At 47.6% G+C, this 23,934-nt stretch overlaps 1 protein-coding gene across 3 annotated transcripts in view; it reads left to right on the top strand.

The window, feature by feature from the left end:
* Positions 1-23,934, top strand: part of DPP6 (dipeptidyl peptidase like 6) — an 850,942-nt gene that overhangs the window by 196,371 nt on the left and 630,637 nt on the right. The window contains exon 1 of one of the 3 annotated variants that reach the window (XM_045086321.1): positions 12,805-13,469. The exons of the other annotated variants lie outside the window; for them this stretch is intronic. Coding sequence (XP_044942256.1) covers positions 13,227-13,469 — 243 coding nt within the window. The 5' untranslated portion in view covers positions 12,805-13,226. Of the gene's footprint in view, positions 1-12,804; positions 13,470-23,934 lie in introns of those variants that run through there. 3 annotated transcript variants of the gene reach the window in all.

Below are 23,934 nucleotides of genomic sequence, written 5' to 3'. Positions count from 1 at the left end.
CCTCGCAAAGATTGAAAAGGTTCTGTATAAATGATGTAATTTGGGTATTGTTGGGTTACAAGGGAATGAAATGGCGGTGATTATGGGAACAGTGCAGAGGATTGAGGTAATAGGACCCATCAGAGACTCCGTGCAGTCGAGGGCGTAAATGCGGTCTACCTCGCCCTGTTGTAGCAGACTCAATTTTATTTTTGCTGTGAGTGAGGGAAAAAAGCCCGTTCAAATTGCAGGCTTATATGACTAATGGATTTATTTAACCAACGGGCAATTTCTGTTTACCTGTCAAGCAAAATATAAATATAAGTAATTGTTGGGGGAATTGCTTTTTTGAGTTCCAAATTACAATGATTTGAAATGCAATTAGTGGTATAGACAAACCTATTTTCCCCCTCTGTGAGAAGGAAGCCGTTCAGAAATGGGTAGCAGGCAGTTGATGGAGTTACAGCGCACCGTGGAGTGAATTACCCACACGAAGCAAATGAGTGGCTTCATTTAGGTTTTCTCGCTCCTAATGTAATATGTTTTCATTAATGAGAACCCATGGCTTCTCACACAGGATACACCCACCCACATGTGGGTGAATCAGGGTTTTGCATCGCTGTCTCTTGCAATCGCCCAAGACAATGTGAAGAGAGAGGACACAGGCTTGAGCTTTGCTTTCTCTCCCACGGCCAAGGGTCACATGTCATAATCTATTTGCACACTGATAGTCATGCACAAACATTAAACTTGTACGTGTGGCTCAAAGAATGTGTTAAAATTCAAGAGACACCTTTGAGCCACCCGAAGTAGTGTTAGCCCATTTTTTTTTAATATAATTTTTTATTTTTTATAAACATGTATTTTTATCCCCAGTGGTACAGGTCTGTGAATCACCAGGTTTACACACTTCACAGCACTCACCAAAGCACATACCCTCCCCAATGTCCATAATACCACCCCCTTCTCCCAAACCCCCTCCCCCCAGCAACCCTCAGTTTGTTTTGTGAGATTAAGAGTCACTTATGGTTTGTCTCCCTCCCAATCCCATCTTCCTTCATTTATTCTTCTCGTACCCACTTAAGCCCCCATGTTGCAACACCACTTCCTCATATCAGGGAGATCATATGATAGTTGTCTTTCTCCGCCTGACTTATTTCGCTAAGCATGATACGCTCTAGTTCCATCCATGTTGTCGCAAATGGCAAGATTTCATTTCTTTTGATGGCTGCATAGTATTCCATTGTGTATATATACCACATCTTCTTGATCCATTCATCTGTTGATGGACATCTAGGTTCTTTCCATAGTTTGGCTATTGTGGACATTGCTGCTATAAACATTCGAGTACACGTGCCCCTTTGGATCACTACGTTTGTATCTTTAGGGTAAATACCCAATAGTGCAATTGCTGGGTCATAGGGCAGTTCTATTTTCAACATTTTGAGGAACCTCCATGCTGTTTTCCAGAGTGGCTGCACCAGCTTGCATTCCCACCAACAGTGTAGGAGGGTTCCCCTTTCTCCGCATCCTCGCCAGCATCTGTCATTTCCTGACTTGTTGATTTTAGCCATTCTGACTGGTGTGAGGTGATATCGCATTGTGGTTTTGATTTGTATTTCCCTGATGCCGAGTGATATGGAGCACTTTTTCATGTGTCTGTTGGCCATCTGGATGTCTTCTTTGCAGAAATGTCTGTTCATGTCCTCTGCCCATTTCTTGATTGGATTATTTGTTCTTTGGGTGTTGAGTTTGCTAAGCTCTTTATAGATTCTGGACACTAGTCCTTTATCTGATATGTCGTTTGCAAATATCTTCTCCCATTCTGTCAGTTGTCTTTTGATTTTGTTAACTGTTTCCTTTGCTGTGCAAAAGCTTTTGATCTTGATGAAATCCCAATAGTTCATTTTTGCCCTTGCTTCCCTTGCCTTTTGCATTGTTCCTAGGAAGATGTTGCTGCGGCTGAGGTCGAAGAGGTTGCTGCCTGTGTTCTCCTCAAGGATTTTGATGGATTCCTTTCTCACATTGAGGTCCTTCATCCATTTTGAGTCTATTTTCGTGTGTGGTGTAAGGAAATGGTCCAATTTCATTTTTCTGCATGTGGCTGTCCAATTTTCCCAGCACCATTTATTGAAGAGGCTGTCTTTTTTCCATTGGACATTCTTTCCTGCTTTGTCGAAGATTAGTTGACCATAGAGTTGAGAGTCTATTTCTGGGCTCTCTATTCTGTTCCATTGATCTATGGGTCTGTTTTTGTGCCAGTACCATGCTGTCTTGATGATGACAGCTTTGTAATAGAGCTTGAAGTCCGGGATTGTGATGCCACCAACGTTGGCTTTCTTTTTCAATATCCCTTTAGCTATTCGAGGTCTTTTCTGGTTCCATATAAATTTTAGAATTATTTGTTCCATTTCTTTGAAAAAGATGGATGGTACTTTGATAGGAATTGCATTAAATGTGTAGATTGCTTTAGGTAGCATAGACATTTTCACAATATTTATTCTTCCAATCCAGGAGCATGGAACATTTTTCCATTTCTTTGTGTCTTCCTCAATTTCTTTCATGAGTACTTTATAGTTTTCTGAGTATAGATTCTGTGTCTCTTTGGTTAGGTTTATTCCTAGGTATCTTATGGTTTTGGGAGCAATTGTAAATGGGATTGACTCCTTAATTTCCCTTTCTTCTGTCTTGCTGTTGGTGTAGAGAAATGCAACTGATTTCTGTGCATTCATTTTATATCCTGACACTTTACTGAATTCCTGTATAAGTTCTAGCAGTTTTGGAGTGGAGTCTTTTGGGTTTTCCACATATAGTATCATATCATCAGCGAAGAGTGATAATTTGACTTCTTCTTTGCCGATTTGGATGCCTTTAATTTCCTTTTGTTGTCTGATTGCTGAGGCTAGGACCTCTAGTACTATGTTGAATAGCAGTGGTGATAATGAACATCCCTGCCGTGTTCCTGACAAAGGGAACGAGCATCAAAATTCAGGAGGTTCAGAGAATGCCCCTCAAAATCAATAAGAATAGGCCCACACCCCGTCACCTAATAGTAAAATTTACAAGTCTCAGTGACAAAGAGAAAATCCTGAAAGCAGCCCGGGAAAAGAAGTCTGTAACATACAATGGTAAAAATATTAGATTGGCAGCTGACTTATCCACAGAGACCTGGCAGGCCAGAAAGAGCTGGCATGATATTTTCAGAGCACTAAATGAGAAAAACATGCAGCCCAGAATACTATATCCAGCTAGGCTATCATTGAAAATAGAAGGAGAGATTAAAAGCTTCCAGGACAAACAAAAACTGAAAGAATTTGCAAACACCAAACCAGCTCTACAGGAAATCTTGAAAGGGGTCCTCTAAGCAAAGAGAGAGCCTACAAGTGGTAGATCAGAAAGGAACAGAGACCATATACAGTAACAGTCACCTTACAGGCAAAACAATGGCACTAAATTCATATCTCTCAATAGTTACCTTGAATGTTAATGGGCTAAATGCCCCTGTCAAAAGACACAGGGTATCAGAATGGATAAAAAAACAAAATCCATCTATATGTTGCCTCCAAGAAACTCATTTTAAGCCCGAAGACACCTCCAGATTTAAAGTGAGGGGGTGGAAAAGAATTTACCATGCTAATGGACATCAGAAGAAAGCAGGAGTGGCAATCCTTATAGCAGATCAATTAGATTTTAAGCCAAAGACTCTAATAAGAGATGAGGAAGGACACTATATCATACTCAAAGGGTCTGTCCAACAAGAAGATTTAACAATTTTAAATATCTATGCCCCCAACGTGGGAGCAGCCAACTATATAAACCAATTAATAACAAAATCAAAGAAACACATCAACAATCATACAATAATAGTAGGGGACTTTAACACTCCCCTCACTGAAATGGACAGATCATCCAAGCAAAAGATCAGCAAGGAAATAAAGGCCTTAAACGACACACTGGACCAGATGGACATCACAGATATATTCAGAACATTTCATCCCAAAGCAACAGAATACACATTCTTCTCTAGTGCACATGGAACATTCTCCAGAATAGATCACATCCTCGGTCCTAAATCAGGACTCAACCGGTATCAAAAGATTGGGATCATTCCCTGCATATTTTCAGACCACAATGCTCTAAAGCTAGAACTCAACCACAAAAAGAAGTTTGAAAAGAACCAAAATACATGGAGACTAAACAGCATCCTTCTAAAGAATGAATGGGTCAACCGGGAAATTAAAGAAGAATTGAAAAAAATCATGGAAACAAATGATAATGAAAATACAACGGTTCAAAATCTGTGGGACACAACAAAGGCAGTCCTGAGAGGAAAATATATAGCGGTACAAGCCTTTCTCAAGAAGCAAGAAAGGTCTCAGGTACACAATCTAACCCTACACCTAAAGGAGCTGGAGAAAGAACAAGAAAGAAACCCTAAGCCCAGCAGGAGAAGAGAAATCATAAAGATCAGAGCAGAAATCAATGAAATAGAAACCAAAAAAACAATCGAACAAATCAACGAAAGTAGGAGCTGGTTCTTTGAAAGAATTAATAAAATTGATAAACCCCTGGCCCGACTTTTCAAAAAGAATAGCCCATTTTTTTAACATAGGTTTGTGTTTATAAAAATAGGGATGTTCCATGGAATTCTGGAAAAAAAATCTTGATGATGGGGGAAAAAATGGAGCTTATAACAGACGTTTTAATGTGCCTTAAAGGAGTAGATTTAGGAAATTTAAGTTAATAAAAGTCAGTTTCCAACTTAAATGTGTTTATTAACCTCATTGATTTTTTAATTCAAGACCAAGTTTTTTCTTATTGCATTAAATAAGCAGTGAGTCTAAAATAGAGGCGCTGAGGACTTTTTAATGAAATCAATTTTTGAAAGTAATGCTCTTTTTTTTTCTTTCTTGCAATTCTGCCTGCTTGTCTGCCGAATTGCATATATTCTGACAAGGTGGGAGAGATATTTTGCAAACGTGCAAAATCCAAGCGTCTGTGAGATAAGCCACAGGGAGGGTGGCATCTTGGCTTGGATTATATCTTCGGTTTCTGCCTTGTCAGTCCCCTCTCGGCCACTGCCATCTTCCTGAGATGAGCCCTCCACGTCTCAGTTCAGGGGTGAAACAGCTGAAAATGTCCCGCAAAGGCCCACTCTCCTCCATTCTATTTTGATTTCCAACTGCTCAAATAACCTCTATTTAAATGAGGAAGATGGGCCTTGTGCATTCCCCAAAACTTCTTACCCTCTGGAAAACCCTTGGTGAGTCTCTGAATCGGCAAACCATTCCCCAGGAGAAAGCAGACCTTCAGGGGAATCTTTGAGGCCACCTTGGTGCCATTTAGAATAAAGGACTCAGGTACATTGTTATTCCCAGACTGGAGCGTGTGTCAGTCACAGTGACCTGGGCGACTGATTAAAATACAGGTTGTGAGCCTGAGCCCCAGGTTCTTGATTTAGTTCGTTTGGGTTGGTGTACATATTTCTTATTTTTAACAAATTCCTAGGTGATCCCTGTGCCGCCGGTCTAGAGATAGTTCTTCGAGTGGATTGAAAATGCCACTTAGCACTCATCCAATAAATAACTAGGGCATTCTTATGAACACATTAGTGATCTAGTACTCTCCAAGAGCCTTTTTCTAATGAAACCAGCAGGACTATAAATGTACCAGAATGAGCAAGAAATTGAGAAAAATGCATTTATTCCCAAAAGGAAGTCATTTTCAATCTGGCCATGTAATTTATAACATTAGTCTTCATTCACTGTAAGGAGTATCGACTCTCATCTGTAGGAAAGCAGGGACTGTGTTCATTTTAGTCCATCATTTTGTCCCTAGCACACAGCACGGTGATTGGCACCTAGCCTGTGTTCGAATATTTACTGAGTAAGTAGGTGAATTGCTTTCAGTAAAGACTGTCATTAGCTCTACCATTCTGCATGCCTGCATTTGGTTTTTGTTTTAGTGAGCTAATGAGACCTCCAGCGTATGCTGTAACAATTCATTTCAGTTTGACACTCATGCAACAAGCGTTTGTTCCAAGATCCATGTTTGGCGGATGCACAGCTGGTCAGCTGTGATGGAGCTGATTCGCAGGGGCTCGGCTCGGTGGCTCTGCTCTCTGCTCCCTGATTACCGGATGTGGCTTGAAACTGTGGGCTGGGTTCAGGTCTCTCCAAGGGCACTTGTTCTAGAGGCCACGCCAATGTGGCAGCTGCCACCCAGGAGGTGTCCTCATATGATGGGGTCACCCGCGTGCAAGAGGTCGGGCAGTTGGGACAGGTGCCTTGAAGCCTCTGCCTGTATCACATCCATTCACATTCCAGCGGCCAAGGGAAGTCACTCAGGAAGTCCGTGGGGCGGTTTCGGATGCCTTATTTGAAGGGTTAGGGAATAAAAAAATATTTGCCGAACAACATTCCAATCTGTTAGTTTTGAACATGGAAATAATGTTTTTTTTTTTTTTTTTAAATAAAGATTTATTTATTCCTTGAGAGAGAGGGAGAGAGAGAGTGCACGTGCACATGGGCGAGCTGGGGGAGAGGCAGGGGAAGAGAATCTCAAGCAGATTCTGGGCTGAGAGCAGGGCCTGACACGGGCTTGATCCCACAACCCCAAGATCATGAGCTGAGCTGAAAACCAAGAGTTAGGTGCTTCACGGACTGAGTCACCAGGCGCTCCTGGAAATAATGACTTCTTATCTAGAACCTCGTGGTTGGGAAATGTAGTGGTGCTCTCGGAAGAGGCCGCTTGTACTCAGGGCTGCGCCACCACACGCCTGAAGGAGCCGGTGGTCTTCTTGGAGCTGCTCCCTCTCGGCCACCGCTGACCCTTGTGTTTCTTTTCACTCAAGCCCTGGTTGTTTGCAAATGACTTTTGACAGATGCTTCTCCAGGCGGTTCCTCGACTCAAAGAATGGTCTTAAATCTGGTAATTTGGGGCGCGGGGTAGGATGGTGAGGGTCGTGATTCTGTGAGAGAGGTTTCCAGATTCCTGCCAGCAGGCGTCCAGGCGGCAGGTGGCACTTGTCCGGCCCTGGCCTGCCTCACCGGGGCTGCTGGCCTGGACCCTCCGAGGCACACACGGGGCCTCTGTGTGGCTCCTCTCATCCCTCTTTGCATCTTGCCGCCAAATGTGACGTGTGGACCCGGAGGCCCGTTCACTGCTGGCCTGACTTCCTTTTGCCCTGGCTCACTCACCAGCCCCGTCTTTCTAGGGGGGATTACATCAGGGTCACACTCAGCCTCCCTCAGCGTTAGTCCTCTTGTACATTCTAGTAGCACCCTGGGCCCCCTTCCATTTTATAACTGGAATCATTGTTAGTGGAGTCCGATTTTCTTTATTTTTCTGTAACTATTTCCACTAGCCTGCGCGTGGGTATGATCTACGAGGCAGGATTAAGTAACTCAGTCTCAGCTCTGTGTCCACTCTCCAGAGAAGACCCTGCATTGGAATGACCCTGTTTCTTCCTATCCTTTCCTAGTCCAGTTGTTGTTTTCAAGTGAAAACCTAAAACCCTTCTTGGGTGACACGATGTGAAATAGTAACAGTAACAATAATAATAAAATAAGTTCCAGAAGCCCCGTGTGAAGGTCGGGGCCCTGAACGTCCTTGCCCGTGTCACGTGTCATTCCGAATTCCAGAATTCGCCGTCGGTCACGCGAGAGCAGGGATAAGAGCTTTCTCTTCCAGAACACAGTCATCACCTCTGTTGGCTAAAGCAGGAGGCACTGGATCGCAGGGGCTCATTAATGTCACTTTAACATTAAAGGGAAACAGATTTGACTTAATTCCGGAGACTGGAGGGGTGCATGGCTGGAAACGGCGAGGAGCTCTGGGGGCATCTCAGAGCCAAAGTCACGTCCCTTTTGATCTGATATTACCTAATGTATGAAAGACATTTCAGATAACGGCATCGTTCTGTTCAAGTGACCGCCGGGAACAAACAGAAACAACAGACTCTCTTCCAGATCGCATGCTCTGAAAATCTGAAGAGCCTTGCAAAAAGCTCGCGTAATGAGGACACGAGAAAAGACGGCGGTTGGTGCCTCCTCCAGGACGGAAAGAGATTGCTTGGATAATTTTGGAGGAGATGTTGGCATTAAAAGCGAGATTTTAGAAGTATGCAGAGAGCAGCAAGGAATTTGCAGGGAAGAAAAAAACAGTGTTGACAGTGACCCAGAGCGAGGACAGGAATGAAGGACAGAGGGGAAGGAAAGAGAGGAAGAGGAGTGGGAGGGGGCGTGGGCGGGGGCCGGTGTCAGAGGCAAGAGGAGGGACAGCCCCCCAACCGGCTGGAGCAGGTGCTTCCTCTAGGCTGACCCCAGCCTTTGAGTTAAGTCTGCGGCTGTTGCAGGGACCCGGCCATCAGCTTGGCCTCCTCTGCGGACCAACCGCCGGAGTGTGGAGGCACAGGGAGAGGCAGCCTGGTCGTCCTTAGTCGGTGTGGCACCAAGTACCAACACACAGGTGGACAATGGCTCTATTAAAATGCAAATAAAAGTGCCACGGGGAGATTCACAGCGCACTTTATTAATTATAGAGTCAGACCTTTTGTTGGGTTAAAATAAATGTTTCTCTCTACAACAGTAATTGTTAAGTACCAACTTGAAAAGCTCAAAAGGAACTCAACGCCTGCCTTCATTTTCTGTTTTTCAAAAGCCGGGACTAAGCAGTCCCTTTTTCTTGTGCTGGACATTTCCTGTTTGTAAAGTTTGTAAAGAAGTCATGTTGCGCGGGCTTCCTGGTTCACAGGCATCTTGCAAAAAAATTTTTTTTCTTAAAGGAAAAAAAAATAGAGATAAATAGAGTCAAGTTGGGAAGAGGCTCTGTCTGTATGCTACTGAGATACTGTTTCATTTCTCCCCTTTGATATGAGCACAAGGTGATAATACCCAGAAGATGCTGGCGTCCAGTGGCTTGGGGAAGTCCTCCCATTAGCTCAGCGTGTGCTGCTGGTCATTTCCTTTCTCACGTCACAGCATCCGGAAGGAAGCAAATCTCAGATCGGGCTCTGCTCCCCTCCTTTCCCCCACAGAGAAAGAAGACGTGAACTATGGGGTATAATTCTCTGCTAGAAATAAGAAAACCTCTTAGCTAATAAAAGCCATGCTGAGCCTGCGGAACTCAGGATACTTTTGTGTATTTTCACGAGGCTTAGCTTGCACGTGAACCACACAAAGGTCCTTTTATTGTCATTTAAAAAAAAAATGACTGTCCACCCTATTTCGCAGCATTTGCCCAATTCCAAGGACGTGCCATATTTTTTGGTAAATTGGTGCCGGGGGAAAATAAACACACGCCCGCACCTTTGTTTAAAAAATAGGGGGGAACTATCCTTTGCAACTCGGTGGAAAAATGGGTCCGTGGACATGGTTTTAAGCAGTGTGGAGGGATCAATATCTTGACATGAAGTAATCCATGAGATATTTTCAAAAAAAGGAGCTTCCCGTAAGCAGGAGTGGGGTCTGTTTTGATAGAGCGTCTTCACGGTGTTTGGTGATGGGTGAGCCGAGGCGGTTACTGACCCGCGTCCTGAAACGCACCTGTATTTAAGTGCTCATCCGGAAGTTCTGCTGCTCTTCGGAAGCTCTCCCCTATTAAAGGAGGAGGGAGGCTGGGAAAGCTACCGAAGGCAGTCAGTGAGCTAATCACGTATCAGAAACACAAACTGCCGTCGTCGCGATTCTCCGCAACTGCATCTCCTCATGCAGCCCAGAGCGCTGACTGGCTCAGCTGCATTTGTGGCTTCTGAGTCCTGGCACTAAAAATATTAAGTATTGGGGCGTCTGGGGGGCTCAGTGGGTCAAAGCCTCTGCCTTTGGTTCAGGTCATGATTCCAAGAGTCCTGGGATCGAGCCCTGCACTGGGCTCCCTGCTTAGCAGGGAGCCTGCTTCCTCCTCTCTCTCTGCCTGCCTCTCTGCCTGCTTGTGATCTCTGTCTGTCAAATAAATAAATAAAAACTTTAAAAACATATTAAATATTAAAAATACACTGCCCTTGGTAAAGAAATGCTTCAGACACACGTGAAATGTGTGCCATCACGCATGTGTGTATTTACGCTCTGAGTCTAGAACGGTCTTGAGGGTGACTGGTGGCGAGCAAGGCGGAGGACAGTAGAGACCTTGGGGAGGGAGGTAGCGGGCCCTCCGGCTGGAGGACGCCGGAAAAGGGCCTGAACCTGCCCGCGATGGTCTGGCGGCCTTCCCACTTGCCTCGGGGCTCCACCTGCTCCTGCTCGGCCCGGAGCCCCTCCTCCCTCCATCCCTGTTTCTCCTGATTCGTGTTTAGGTTTGTTCTCTCTCAGCACAAACGTGCACCTCAGCTCTCCCTTCAGTGGGTCACGAGTCTTTGCGTTTCTTCACTGTACAAATAACTTTAAATAAAAATTGCTTATTATGTTGTCCGAATCATTTAGTTAAGATCCCTGACACTGACCAAATTGTAATTTGAATACCCACACGTTCACTTGAGAATGATTTTTTTTTACGATTTTACTTATTTGAGAGAGAGAGAGCAAGTGTGAGAGGGGGGAAGGTGAGAGGGAGAAGCAGGCTCCCCGCTGAGCAGAGAGCCCGGTGCGGGACTCGACCCCAGGGCCCTGGGATTAGGACCTGAGCCGAAGGCAGTCGCTTAGCCACCTGAGCCACCCAGGCGCCCTGAGAATGATTTTTAAAAGCAAGGGCCGCACTTACATCTCTCTGTGAGTGTGCACAGTTCTCTAAAGCATCGGGTATGATACGTAAGCTATTTCTGTATAAATACTCTATTTTGTATAAAATGTTAGTACAAGGAGTGTCTAATGCCATTTCTTACGCTTCCTGTGAAAACATACATGCAAATGTCTTATGTATGTTACGTAAGTAAGACCCCACCAGCATCTATATTTAGTGATGTGTCAGGGCCAGATGCCGCAGGGAGCAGCAGGAGCTTCCCTTTCAAGTCGGGCAGGGAAAGGCAGCTTCCTCCCATCAAAAGCACAGCTGGGGCGGGGGAGGGGGATGCCAGCAAGGTTTCCTATTTATCTAAATGTGATGACTTTTAAAGTGTCATTTTGTGGCTCTTGTAATTGCTGCCTCTGTCTTCAAAGTAAAGAGGGCTGGTGAAGATCTGTGCCCCCGCCCCGACCTGTAGGCGGGACATCTGCCTGTGCGGGAGGCCTTTTGCTGCTTCAGCCTCTTCAGCCTCTTGGCTATTGGGAGATTGGTTTTCTTTGTTTTCATGGTTGCCTAAAAGTCTTTAAACCACTTTAAAATCGCACTTTTCTTCATAGTGGAGGGAAGCCATCGTGCATTCAACAGAGGATGAGTGTGGCAATATGTTTTAATTAAAACAAGACTACCCACTGGGCTGAGACTTGGGGAGAGTGTGGAAGGGACTGGAACTTAAGTCCTCCCAGGAGGCTTATGCACCAGCATCCGGCTTCTCCAAGTTAGGGACACTGGTGGGAAGAGGCAATTCTGGACCAGGCAGGGGCTTTCTTGGGGATATCCGGTCTTGGGCAGTGATGCCAGGAGATCGCCTTGGATTCAGACCCAGCAAAGGCTGGTGAGACCGCAGTATGGCCTTCCGAGTGGCCATGGCCTCGCCTTTTTATTTTTTTTAAACCTAAATCAAATAGTCATGGAAACCTAGATGGAGCAGGAGGGGTCCTCCCTGTGTCCGGGAAGAAGGTGAAGTTGAAGACGCCCGCTTTGACCCAGCTGTGGAAGGAACAGCCGAGTGGGCAGATGCGAGCTTTCCACCTGTCCCTTCCTGGAGTTGCATGTCCTAGCTTCTGCGGAGAGCAAGTCGGGACAGATCTGTCCAGGCCGGAGGGTCCGAGAACAAGAGGGAAGGGCTGTGGGTGGGATCCAGAGGAGAAGGAAGCGTCCCCAAGAGCCCTAAGGAAGTGGGGGGATCGGACTGGCGGTGGAGATCCAGGGAGCGGTTCCCGCAGGCCCGAAGGAGCGATGCACCCGGGGACAGGGCGGAGAGAAGGCCGCCTGCGCCGAGTGGGTGTCGGGCGCCCAGGCATGCCGGGGACCCTCCACACAGGGGCGCTGGAGCACGTCTTACTGCAGCAAGATGCGCGAATGCGCCCGGAGCCCGGCGCCCTGTTTGCTGTGGCTTCTCCGCGCCCCATCCTCTCGGTCCGGGCCGAGGGGCGGAGCCAGCTTTGGAGAAGTTGCGGGCATCCCAGAGGCTCGGCCTCTGCCTCTGTTTACTGAAAACGAGCCGGGAGCCCGCGGCGGCCACAGAAGGGTTGGGATGGGCAGGGAGGAGCGCCTGCGAGGCCTCCGCCGGGCCTTGCCTGCTTGCCTTCCGCGACCTGTGCTTTCCCCTCGTTCCGAGCCCCGGGGAAGGAAAACGAAGCTGTTTTCGGAGCCGCGCTGGCCTGGGGAGCAGGGAGGGCTCCTCAGGCAGCGGGCGTCCGAGCCATCTCCGCGCAGCCCGCGGCTGCTCTCCCTCGCCCCACTTAGCACCCCGAGGCCCGAAGGGTCTTGGCTGTTGTTGCAAGTTAGGCAAGAAAAGCCGGAGGGGCCCGGGGGGGGGGGCGCGGGGAAGGGGGCGAGGCTGCCGCGGCGCGGGGTGCGAGCGTGTGGACGCGGCGCGCCGAGGATGGGCGCCCTCGGGGCTCTGCCCCGCCTCTAGGACCCCCGGAGCCCGCCGCGTGTTCGGCCTGTGCCGCGCTCCCTTCCCGCGCCGCGGGGGGTGCGACCTCCCGCGGGGCCCGAGCACGCCCCCCCCCCCCCGCGCCGCCAGCCCCCCGCCGCCCCGGCGCCATTACCGGGCCGCGCCGAGGGGCCGGTGGGGAGGGGGAGGAGGCGCCGCGCGAGGGGCCGGGCCGGGGCGGGGAGGGGAGCGCGGAGCGCCGCGCTGGCTCCTCGCCGGTCTCTAGGTGGTGCCAGTCCTGGGGCCTAGGCGTCTTCCCTCCCCGTATGTTTGCGGGGGGTTTCTCCTTCCTCCGGCGCCGTCGCCGAGGCCGTCCGCGGCCGCGCAGAGTTGAAACGCGCGGAGGGCGCGAGGCGGCGCGCACAGCCCGACCCCCGCTCCGCGAGCCGCCGGGGGAGGGGGCGGAGGAGCCGAGCCCGGCAGCCGCCCGGCGGCGACTTGCGAGTGGCGCGCGCGAGCGGCGCGGCCGCCGGCTTCCCCTTCTCCTGCGGCTTCTTCCCTCTCCCCCGGAGGCGGCGGGGAGCGGGCGCCCGCGAGGGGCAGGCGGAGCCCGGGACGCCCCCCGAGGCGGCGGGCCAGGGCGCGGGCACCGATGGCTTCGCTGTACCAGAGGTTCACGGGCAAGATCAACACCTCGCGGTCCTTCCCGGCGCCCCCGGAGGCCAGCCGCCTGCTGGGCGGCCAGGGGCCGGAGGAGGACGGCGCGGGGCCCAAGCCCCTCGGAGCCCCGGCGCCCGCGGCGGCGGCTCGGGAGCGCGGCGGCGGCGGCGGCGGCGGCGCGGGTGGCCGGCCCCGGTTCCAGTACCAGGCGCGGAGCGACGGTGACGACGAGGACGTAAGAGCATCTTGGTGGGTGGGGGGCGGCGCGGGGCACGGGGCCGAGCGCTCGGGAGACGCGCCCGCTCCGCATCGGAGGGTCGGGGTCGCCCTCCCGCCTCCCCTCCCCTCCTCTGCCTCCCCGGAGCGCCGCGGACTCGCTGCTCAGCGCCCATCTCGGGCACCGCTGTCCCGGAGCCGGGCTGGGTCTGCGGGGCCGGGAGTTGGTGGGGTTGCGCTGCTGGGATGTGGGATGGCTGGGGGGTGTCGCCGGGGGTGTGGATGTCTCTGGTTACGGGAAGGTGTGATGCATCCAGAGGGGAGAATTCAGTCTGTGCTCACAACTTGATTTCCCTCCCTCCATCCTTCCGTCCTCGCCCCCCAGCCCCTCTTTAAGACTGAGGAAGATAAAGCCCCAGGCGTCCCACCTGTCACTGGAATCTGGGCGCCGTGCCCTCCAGAACCCACCCTACCCTGTCCCTTTGCTCACATGGCCTGTACTTCTCACCTCTCGGGACACTTTCCCCTCCAGTGCTGATTTCCTTTGGGAAAGGGGTACAAAACACTCACCTTTGAGGCCCAGCTTCCTGTCCCAGGGCCCAGCACAATTTTGCTGATAGGAGTCAGGCCCTGCCTGTCTCCCACGCCCAGCCTTGGACTAGCAGCTCTACCTTAGACCTGCGTTAGGAGAAAAACTTCTTCGCGAGCATGTTTTCTACTCTCCTTGGGCTGGAAGCCTGGGTTTCAAAGGTTGAATTTGCATATCACCTTAGTAACTGATGACTCAGTTAGGACACTGAGATGGATGGGTCCAGCTTCCTCTCTTGATTCCTTCCAGCTATTACAAGGACCAGGGAGGACCACAGGGAGAAGGAACTGCCTGATGAGCTATCCTCTTCCCGAGAAAAGAGAAAAATGCCAGACAAGCTCTCAGACTGGCAGGCAGAGCTGGCCTGGCTGCTATATTGTCCCTAAAGATATGCAGGGTGTGTTGGCTTGTAGAACCCAGTGCGTGTACCTTTGAGGAGTTACCTTTCTGGGGGCAGTGGGCACGGGGCCTCACACAAGCCTCTCAGACAGCCGACCCTGACATACCCGGGGCGTTCCATGTTCCTGCACTGAGCAGGCAGTTGTGGTCATTCAAATATGTCTTGCCCTGGGCCACATTGTTTCACCATTTGTTAATAGTCCAAGGTTGGGGTGGGGGTGTTGAGAGCTTTCACAGGGATGATTCTGGGGGGGAAAAAAAGTCACTGAGGTTTTGTTGTTGTTGCTGGTCATTTTTGTTTTATGAATGGAGGACGTGAAGACTGATGGGGATGACGAAAGTTTGTGTGTGTGCACACATACAGACACACACCCCACAGCCTGTGTCAGGTCTTGCATGACATTTTCTTCTTTTCTTTTGGATCCTCTCCCGACTCCCCTGGTTACATAGATAGCGGAGAGATGTCCCTCCCTTCAGTGGGTCAGGTCCTGAGGGAAATGCATGCACTCTTCAGACGTTTGGTTCAAGAAACTGGAAGTCTTTGAGGAGGGGTTTTACTGGGGTTGGGGCACATTCTGGAGGATTAAAATACTGAGAATCTTGGAGAAGACAATTGAACTGCAATGCAGACAGAAATGATGCACTTTTTCCTTAAGTCTGACTTAAAACTGTGGAATTGTGTTTGTTATGCTTGGAGAACAATGCAGTTTCCATGTCCTAGGCTCTAGGTGTCGCTAGGAGAAAGGAAAGGCGACAGTTTCTGAATTTTGTTTCTGTTGATCTCCACCCATCTCTCTCTCTTTATCCCCTTCCATCTTAGTTTGGAGCATATAGTTCCAATTTCTTCTTTTCGGTTTGATATATGCCTAGAACTGTTTCTCAGATAAGCCGAGGGTTGAACTGAGGAACGAATTAGGGATCTGACATTTGCAAATGATTTCTGCTGATTTGACTCTGACATCAGTGTTTTTTCCTGAAAAAATACAGAACAGTGTGTGTGTGAGAAAGAGAGAGAGAGAAAGAGATGTAGGTGTGGGTATTAACATAGTGTACATGCATATGGTGTCCTTATGAAATGCATACAAATATGTATGTATTTAAAAGGTCCAATGAAATCAATGACGGAGGTTAATGTGCATCAACTTCTTGAAAACTTTTGTGTGCTTGTCTCAGAAATGGCTGTTCAAAATTGGAAAAGTTATGTCTAAAATTTAGAAAATATAAATGTACATATTAAATCACTTTTCCTTCGGGAACCCTAACTGTCTTCTAAGATAACGATTTAAAAAGATGGTAGATATAAAAGCTGCTTTTCTGATACCGGCTCTTATCAAGAATAGAGAATTTAGAGCCATCATTTTGCTCCCCAAATGTAAGCCAGAAGGTGTGCAGCTAATTAGGAGCGCATCGCTCATTATTCTTTGGTGGTGACGTGACCTTTTCCAGAGTTTGGAAGCTCTGCGTGGGTGGGCGGGAGCTGTCCGAGGTGCTGAAACCTTCTCTGTGCAGCACCCCTCTGTCTGTGCATCCTGCCCCTGGGGCTGGTGGCTTTACTGCCCTTCTGTGGCTTGTCAGTCCAGGAAAGCTGTTCCATGGTACAGAAACAGCTTTCCTGCCTTGGTCACTGAGACAGTGATAAACAGAATGCCTTTAAAATCCAGTGGGCTTTGTGCCTCCTTCCATCCAAGAAGAGGGGGGGGGGGAATGATACGTAGTTCTTGACTTCTTTATGTGTGAATGCACACATGCCTGAATATGATGGCAAAGAAGTAATTCCCACAAAAATAGAATTTCGTAGTCATGAGATCTAGCAGAGAGAAATAAAATGCTGAGGTTGTACAGTGGGTAATTAACTAGTATTGCATGGCACATCTGCACCAACTGCACATGGAAGGGATCTGCCTTCCCCCTTCCCAAAACCCCAGAAAAGCTTGCTTTGGGTGTGTCAGTTCTATGAAGTTCATCTCTGAAATAGAAATGAAACTAGAATACCTTTTCTACTGGAGTTTCCTCATCAATCTTTTTTTTTTTTTCCCTTCATCAATCTTAAATTTATTTAAATATAAAGTCAATTACTTGGGCAGCCCCTCTAATGAATCAATAGCTATTTTGATCTTAAATTCATGTGTCGGTTTAAAAATAAGTTGACTCTTAAAGGAAATATTGCTAGAAGTGACTTTTAATAGAATTTAGCAATTTCCAATGGGAATTAGCTGTGACTGATTTTAAAATACGGGACTTTGTGGCTCTTCTGCTTGAGTGGTTCTGTTTTATTTTTTAAAGGACTTCAGAGCCCTTGGGCAGTAGTCTTATTGAGGTTACATTAGCATGTGCCTGTAGTCCTCCTTTTTAGTGACACATGATTTCCTAACAATACAAATGCGACGAAAACAGGATTTTAAATCAGCAAATTGGCCAGAGCAGGCACTGAGCAATGAGCCCCTGCTTGTGATGTCTGCCAGCCCTACAGGGCCAGTTCCACCACCCTGTATCGTCAGCATGATGGCTGTTCTTTAGCAGCAAGCCCGTCTTTCTCTCCACCTTGATTTTTCATTGGAATGATGTCAACATCCTGTGAATTTCTTCTTGGTATCTATCAACCTTAATGTTTTAAGTTGCTTGGCTCCACAGATAATTTTGTTTGCCTTATTACTTTCTTCTGCTCCAATTTTAATTTTTTTATATTTAATTTCCCAAATATATGAGAAAAAGCCTGAAACTTTCAACTGTCTGCTTGGTCCCATTATTGTCATGACCCATTTGACAATCCTGCACGTCCTCCCCTATAGATATCCCAGGGTCGTTTGGGGCTTTGACTTGAGGAGAAAGGTAGAACTCCCATCTCATTCCTCATAATGATAGTGCCTACGAAGTAAGTGCTGTTACATGCTGAGCAGTGAATTTCATTCAGTTTCAGGGAATATGTTGTTGCCTGTACTAATCGTATTATCCCTTAATCTTTCTTTCTCTACTGGTTCTCTCTCCTTCTCTGCCTACAAAGGGAAACAAAGACCGTCTTCACTGCTCTGTATTACCAGCTCTGGCTGCAGTCCTGTTTTATTTTCTTCTGTTACCGTCCACCTTCTCAATCAAGTCATCTACAACAGATTCCACTAACGAGTCAATTACAGCCCTCTCCTCCTCATCTAGCTCAGTGGCTTGCTGCAGAAATGCATACAGAACGTCATTGCTATTCTCTAAGTAACTTGACATAATGCCCTGTGTGATGTCTCTTTAGTCCTTGTTGTTATACCTTTGGCTCTTGGGGACCACTACTCTACACTTTTAATGTTTGCATCACAAGTCTTTCATGGTGCTGCTGGAACTCATGCCCTCTTTCTTTCTCAAGTTGGCCTCTGAGGTCTCTGTGACATCACTTCCTCCTATGCTTAATGTGGGAGCATGGGAGAACCTACACTCCCACGGTTGGGGTTTCCACTATTCTATTTTTTACCTTTCATACTTTCTTTTTTTTTTTTATTTTAAAGATTTTATTTATTTATTTGACAGAGAGAAATTACAAGTACACTGAGAGGCAGGCAGAGAGAGAGAGAAGGAAGCAGGCTCCCTGCTGAGCAGAGAGCCCGATGTGGGGCTCTATCCCAGGACCCCGGGATCATGACCTGAGCCGAAGGCAGTGGCCCAACCCACTGAGCCACCCAGGCGCCCCCCTTTCATACTTTCTAAAGATAAGTTAGATCTCAGATAAATTAGAAAGAAGGTGAAGGGAGCCGAGTATATCTGAGATCATCTTTATTAGAAGATGACTAACTAGCTTTGTTCTCTAATATATATCCCCTAGCATTTCTTTTGAAGATATTTTGCTTTTCTCTTTTACTGAATTGTAGACTTGAAAGGACCTTGGTGAGCGCCATCCTGATCTCACTTCCAGGTTTTTGTTCCACATATCAAACAACTAGACGCTAGACTGTTTTTGTGATGATGACAAGATGGATACATGGAATAAGTCCCTAATACTTCCCCCCTTTATGTCTGCTTATTCCAAACATCTTTCCTCCTAATCTTTTTATTTGTCGTGGTAGTATCGCCATTCCTTCCATCTCGAGCGTGGCATACAGGGTGTGAAATCATGTCCAAATAACATTTGCTCAGTATTTGTATTTCTTTTTTGTTCCATTAAATATTTCAGTAGATAAGCTTTGAGGTCCCATTAGGAGTTTAATGCCCTATAAAACGATATCCTAGCACCCTGCTGGATATAGTACTCATTCTCCTGAAAAGTTGAGTTTTTGTGCTTCAGAACGTATTTTAAATGCATTGGAATCGTTGGCCATGTAAAATAGTCTCTCTGAAGTGCTTTGGTGAAACCAATCATCACTGAAGTCTTGCAAATATAAGTCTATAAAGAACTTGCTGAAATTATCATACATCTATAGCAAGATTGTATATGATTTTGCTTACTCTCTCAGCACAGAGAAGGTAGTCGTAATTAGGAGATTGTCTAGATTGAAGGAAGTCATCCTAGTGACATAAGCAAGGTCAGTGCTAGCTGAACGGTGGGTGAAGCCAAACACAGCATCGTAACCACCGTCCGTCTGCACCCACCTTGTATTTTTAAACACCTGTGAGATACACCTCATTCTGCCTCCGTAGTTACCTTGGCTAGGGAAGAAAAGCCCAGCTACCAAAGAGCTCATCTGCTGGCTTGAAAAATTAATAAGGATAAAACTAATTACTTTTCAGCTGGATGAGTCAGGTGTCAACCGTGAATGATAGCAAACAAATATCAGTGTGTTAACAAGCCTTTGGTCTCTAGAGCCAGTCCCAAAAGTATGTGTTTGCTTAAAGCCCAAGTTGTTTGTGGAAAGTGAATATTATGCCTTCTCCATGGGTTTGAGTCCTCAGTAGCAGTAAAATATGTTGAGGTGGGCACGGAAGCCTACCTTATTTGGTATGCCTTTTTTTTCTCCAGTGTTGCCAGCACACACTTTTAAGTAATTTACTTGTATATGTTACCAGTGGATTTAAGGAGGTCTGAAGAATTAGAATAACACAATATTAATTTATATTTTTGACAATGGAACCAGCCCATTTATCCCCATGAGATTAATACTCGAATGTCACTGTGTAGACAAGAATTTTTCTAGATGCTAGCTATGGATGTTTTTTCTTCATAAAATAGAGCTTTTTAATTTTGTACCTAAAGCTCTTTCTTCTGTAGAGTCAGAATGATTAATGAGTTTAATTTTTGCAAGCAACTGGCAGGAGTTGCTGAGTAAGATGTACACGCTGATTGTATATAACCCCGTTCCTTTTAATTACTCTGACGATAACAATGCATTTATCAACTGCATGCGGAATGCTTCTCGGCAATATACAATATTGATCCCTTTTGTGAAGTGCTGCCTATAAAATAATGTGTACAGTAATCCCCTCAAAATTAAATTCTGCTTAATAAATTTAGTGTTAAGGGCACTAACTGCCTATTGCCATGGTATCCTTTGCTTTGCTTTCATGTTAAGCACGTGGGCTTGGTTTTTTGTGTACAAGTCAAATGGGAAATAAAAGGGGGTTGGTTGGGAGAGAGAAAACCACTCAGACTTTCTGGTTAATGACTTTCGGGACATTTATCTTTAGAATGATCTAGCGTTGTGAAATCATCTGAAATAGAACATTTTAAAATTTGATAACCTCTAATTTTACAAATGAGAAGACTACAAGTAATTATGTGACTAGTATTTGGCAAATCACTTGTGTTCTATGGACCCCAGAGGAACTCAGCCTTCCATTCCCTCCTGTGTTCCTCTCAGTATACTCTGCAGCACCCTAATTGAGTGGAGGAATTAACTTAATTATATCACTGAGTTTAAAAAGTACGAACATTATGATATCTAACAGCCTCAATTAATTTGGTTCCAAATGGATGCACTAATTGCCACAGGGAAAAACAATTTGGCCACAGTAGTGTAAGACTTTGCCCTGACTTGGTTTCCCCAATAGTTGTATTTATTCTCCCCCCACCATGTCTTATTTGCTGCTTTTCCAGCAGCAGCCAGATCTATCTGGAGCATAGGACGTGTTCGGTTTTGCCCCATGAGCGAGGAAGAAAGAGATAGAGATATAAGTCTACGGGAAGACTAGAAGCCAGTAAGATCTATGAGGCGCAGATGGCAGAATTCCAGGTGCTGAAAATGCTGCGTCCCGGAGTCAGAGCACCTTGGGGGGCGGTGATGCTGGCAGCAGGTACTGGGGACAGACGCCTCGCACCAGCACAGAGCAGGGGTCAGAACTCGTAGGGATGCCAGGAAGAGGGGCTCCTGTAGCTATAGGTGTAATGTTCTCAGGGCCTAAAATGGGGCCGAACTTGAGAAACGACCAGCTCCCTTTCACTCATCTCACATACGTACATACGTACATAAACGGCTTGAAGGCATTAGGATCGTTCCAGCAATATGTCACGTAGTAGGGAAACACACTCAAACACACACACTTTTTTTTTTTTTTTTTTTTTTTAATTCAGAAGGAACTTGGATCTTCTGGGGCATCACAGTCATTGTAAAAACAAAACAAAACAAAATAGTATGTAAACTTCCTAAAGGGCTCTGATTTTACTTAATATCAACTTGTACCTTAGATAGTTTTGGGTCAACCTTAATGTGCTTCTGTTAAAAAAAAAAGGGGAGGGTGGGGACAAGGGGATATAGGTGTCTTCCCCAATTTGGAGTTGAGAAGACCAAGTAATTTTTTTTACCTCCTGTTGCTGGCTGTCTGGGAAGATTCATTTTACAGACAGAACCACTGGGATCTACCCAGCAGCTTTCATGGAGCATTGGGAAATGCTCCATGTGGTGTGTGGTGTGTCCTTGTGGTGTGGTCCTTGATATGTTTCTATAATTGTGTGTCCACTGTGCTTTATACATTGTATCCCTGATGTACTTAAGGTGGCATCAGCCCGGGGGAGGGGATGGGAAGCGAGTAAGTAAGCAGCGTTTGGGAGGAACCACAGATAAGGGGCCCCATATAAGGAGAGGAGGGGGTACAGCAGAAATGAAAGGAGGGAAACCTCCAGCGTCCAGTCTCCTTAATCACTTCCCTAGTGCACTCAATTTTCCAAAATTCATTCTAACCTTTCATATGCCTCATGCAACCCCCCCCCCAAAAAAAAAAAACCAAAAAATATGAGAAACCGTGATAAAAGTCTTGAGGGGTGAAGTTATCTCATCTCTCTGTGAGACCTGTTAGAGTTGCAGGTGTGCATGGCCCCACAAGGGACCCCGCCGCGGTGTGAAGGGCTCCAATTGCTAGAGATGCATTCCTTCCCTAATTGTTTTAATGCGATTCATAAAAAGATGCAGCAGAAGTTAAATGATACAGAAGTTCAAAATGATACAAAGTATCAATTTCAAAACCACATCTGAGAGTGCGTGTATGTATTCTTATGTATATTCCGCTCATAAGAGAGCAAATGGGTAAGTGGAATTATTCATGCCGAGGCAGATTGCTGTATGAACTGGCAGCAGAAAGCGTTGGTAAAGGAAAGCAGAGGAACTCTTAGGAATTAGAACCAACGGGCCCATAATCATCTGGCTTCGGCTCAATGTTGTATCTGTGGGTAGAAATGTGCATGATGGTTGGGGCGCCTGGGCGGCTCAGTGGTTTAAGCCTCCACCTTCGCCTCAGATCATGGTCTCAAGGTCTTGGGATTGAGTCCTGCATCAGGCTCTCTGCTCAGCAGGGAGCCTGCTTCCCACCACCCCACCCCCACCCGCCTCTCTGCCTGCTTGTGATCTCAATCTCTCTGTCAAATAAATAAATAAAATCTTAAAAGAAAGAAAGAAAGAAAGAAATGTACATGATGGGAACTCCAGGGATCTTCCAGATCCTTCATCTGAGGTCCTGGTCAACTGTGGCCACAGGTGACAGTCATCTGTATAGGCTTTTCTGTGCACAGTAATTGTTCAAATCTCAGATCCTTGGCAATCGTTAGAGCCGCTGGATCCTTTTGCCCTAATTTCTCAGCTTTAGCCATTAGGCAGTCAGTGACAGGAGGGATACACTTGGCAATCAAACAGTCTGTCATCGACTGTCCTGAGGTTTGGGTCAATGGAATGGTTGATAAAGCTGGCATCGGCCAGGCCGTGGTGAGGTGGGCGCGGCTGTGTTACGTTGCAAGAATAAGCGGGAAGGGCGTCGAGGGATTTCTCTTCCCTTGATTGCACGTAGCTTTCTTTCCTTGGTTTTTGGGTTTTCATCTAACCTTCTCTTTAAGTGTCTGGTCTGAGTCTCAGCATCCGCGTTCCTGGTCAGATACTTCCGTGCTTTCCTTTGCTTCGCTGTGCTCGCGCGGCGCTCTTGTTTCTTCCGGAGATGCCTTTCCCAATCTGTGCTTCCCTGTAGCCTCTGCTCACTGGCCTGCATCACTGTAGCTTCTGAGAAAAGACAGAGCTGCCTTCACATCTCTGCAGTTGACAAAGCCATGTGGTCCCTGCCCTCCCTTCTCCTCTGTTCACGCCTCAGCGATGACTTTCCTCTCCACCCACCTTCACCGTCTTCCCGGGAATCTGTACGGGGGGATTGCTGTAGTTTTCTAGGACGCTCGGGCTGCACTGTAGAACCCTGGGCTGCCTCACCAGGTGAGCTCTTAGGTCCTCCTCATGCTCTTCCTAGCTTTTCCCATTTGCAAATGTCCCCTCTCCATGGCCAGGTGGGAGGGAAGTATGAACGGATGGATCCCAAGTGACTGTCCCCTGTTGGCCGCACCCTACGTGAGCCCCCTCCCACACCGGGCCATGCCGCCAACCATGAGAGCCCCTCAGGAGTATGGGCTCAAACAAAGCTGCTGTGCAGGTAACGGTGGAAGGAGGGATAGGAGATGCCCCTGGGCGGGAAGTGGAGGAACCGGGCGGGGAAGTCAGACCGGTGCAGACTTTCTCAAACGGGCCCCGAGGCTAGCTGTTGGAAGGGGGCTGGCTTCTCCCCTGGGTGGGTGTGGGGGGTCTTAGGGCGGCTCTGCAGGTACTTCGGGTCTCGTGGCTCCCCGCCAGCCCCCGCCGGGGGGTCGTGCTCCCCTGTGTCCTTCCAGTGCGGGGCTGTATACGACGTGGGCTGATGAAACGGGAGTGACGGCGTGTGGGCACTTGGCCTAGGAGACCTTGAGAACCGGCCCAGGAGCTGCTGGTCGCTCCTTCCTTCTGCCGCGGAGACCAGCAGGATTTCCGGGAGCATCTGTTCAGCAGGGAAGATAGAAACTGCGGTCTGTGCAGCGCTGCGACGGTCTCACTCCCGCGCCGCCTAGCTGGAGCCCGCAAGGCCGGCGGGGCGTGTGTTAAAGCAGGTGGTCGCGCTGCGTCGTCTCTAGGCCTCGGTTCCGGCCCCAGCTGTGGCAGAGCTGACACTTGCTAAACTCGTCTACGAAGTTTCACTCTGCCTTCGTGTTTCTCACCTATGACGTTTTCATCCTCCAAGACACCGAATTGGAAATTCCTTTGGGGCGGACAACAGATGTCGGGGGGCGTGAGTCTGACTTTATTCGGGG

This window comes from Mustela putorius, unplaced genomic scaffold (assembly GCF_011764305.1).
Source record: "Mustela putorius furo isolate JIRA1106 unplaced genomic scaffold, ASM1176430v1.1 tig00000929_pilon_pilon_pilon, whole genome shotgun sequence".
Classification (NCBI taxonomy): Eukaryota; Metazoa; Chordata; class Mammalia; order Carnivora; family Mustelidae; genus Mustela; species Mustela putorius.
The sequence above is the reverse complement of the archived record's forward strand: the minus strand, read 5'-3'. Positions and strand labels throughout refer to the sequence as shown.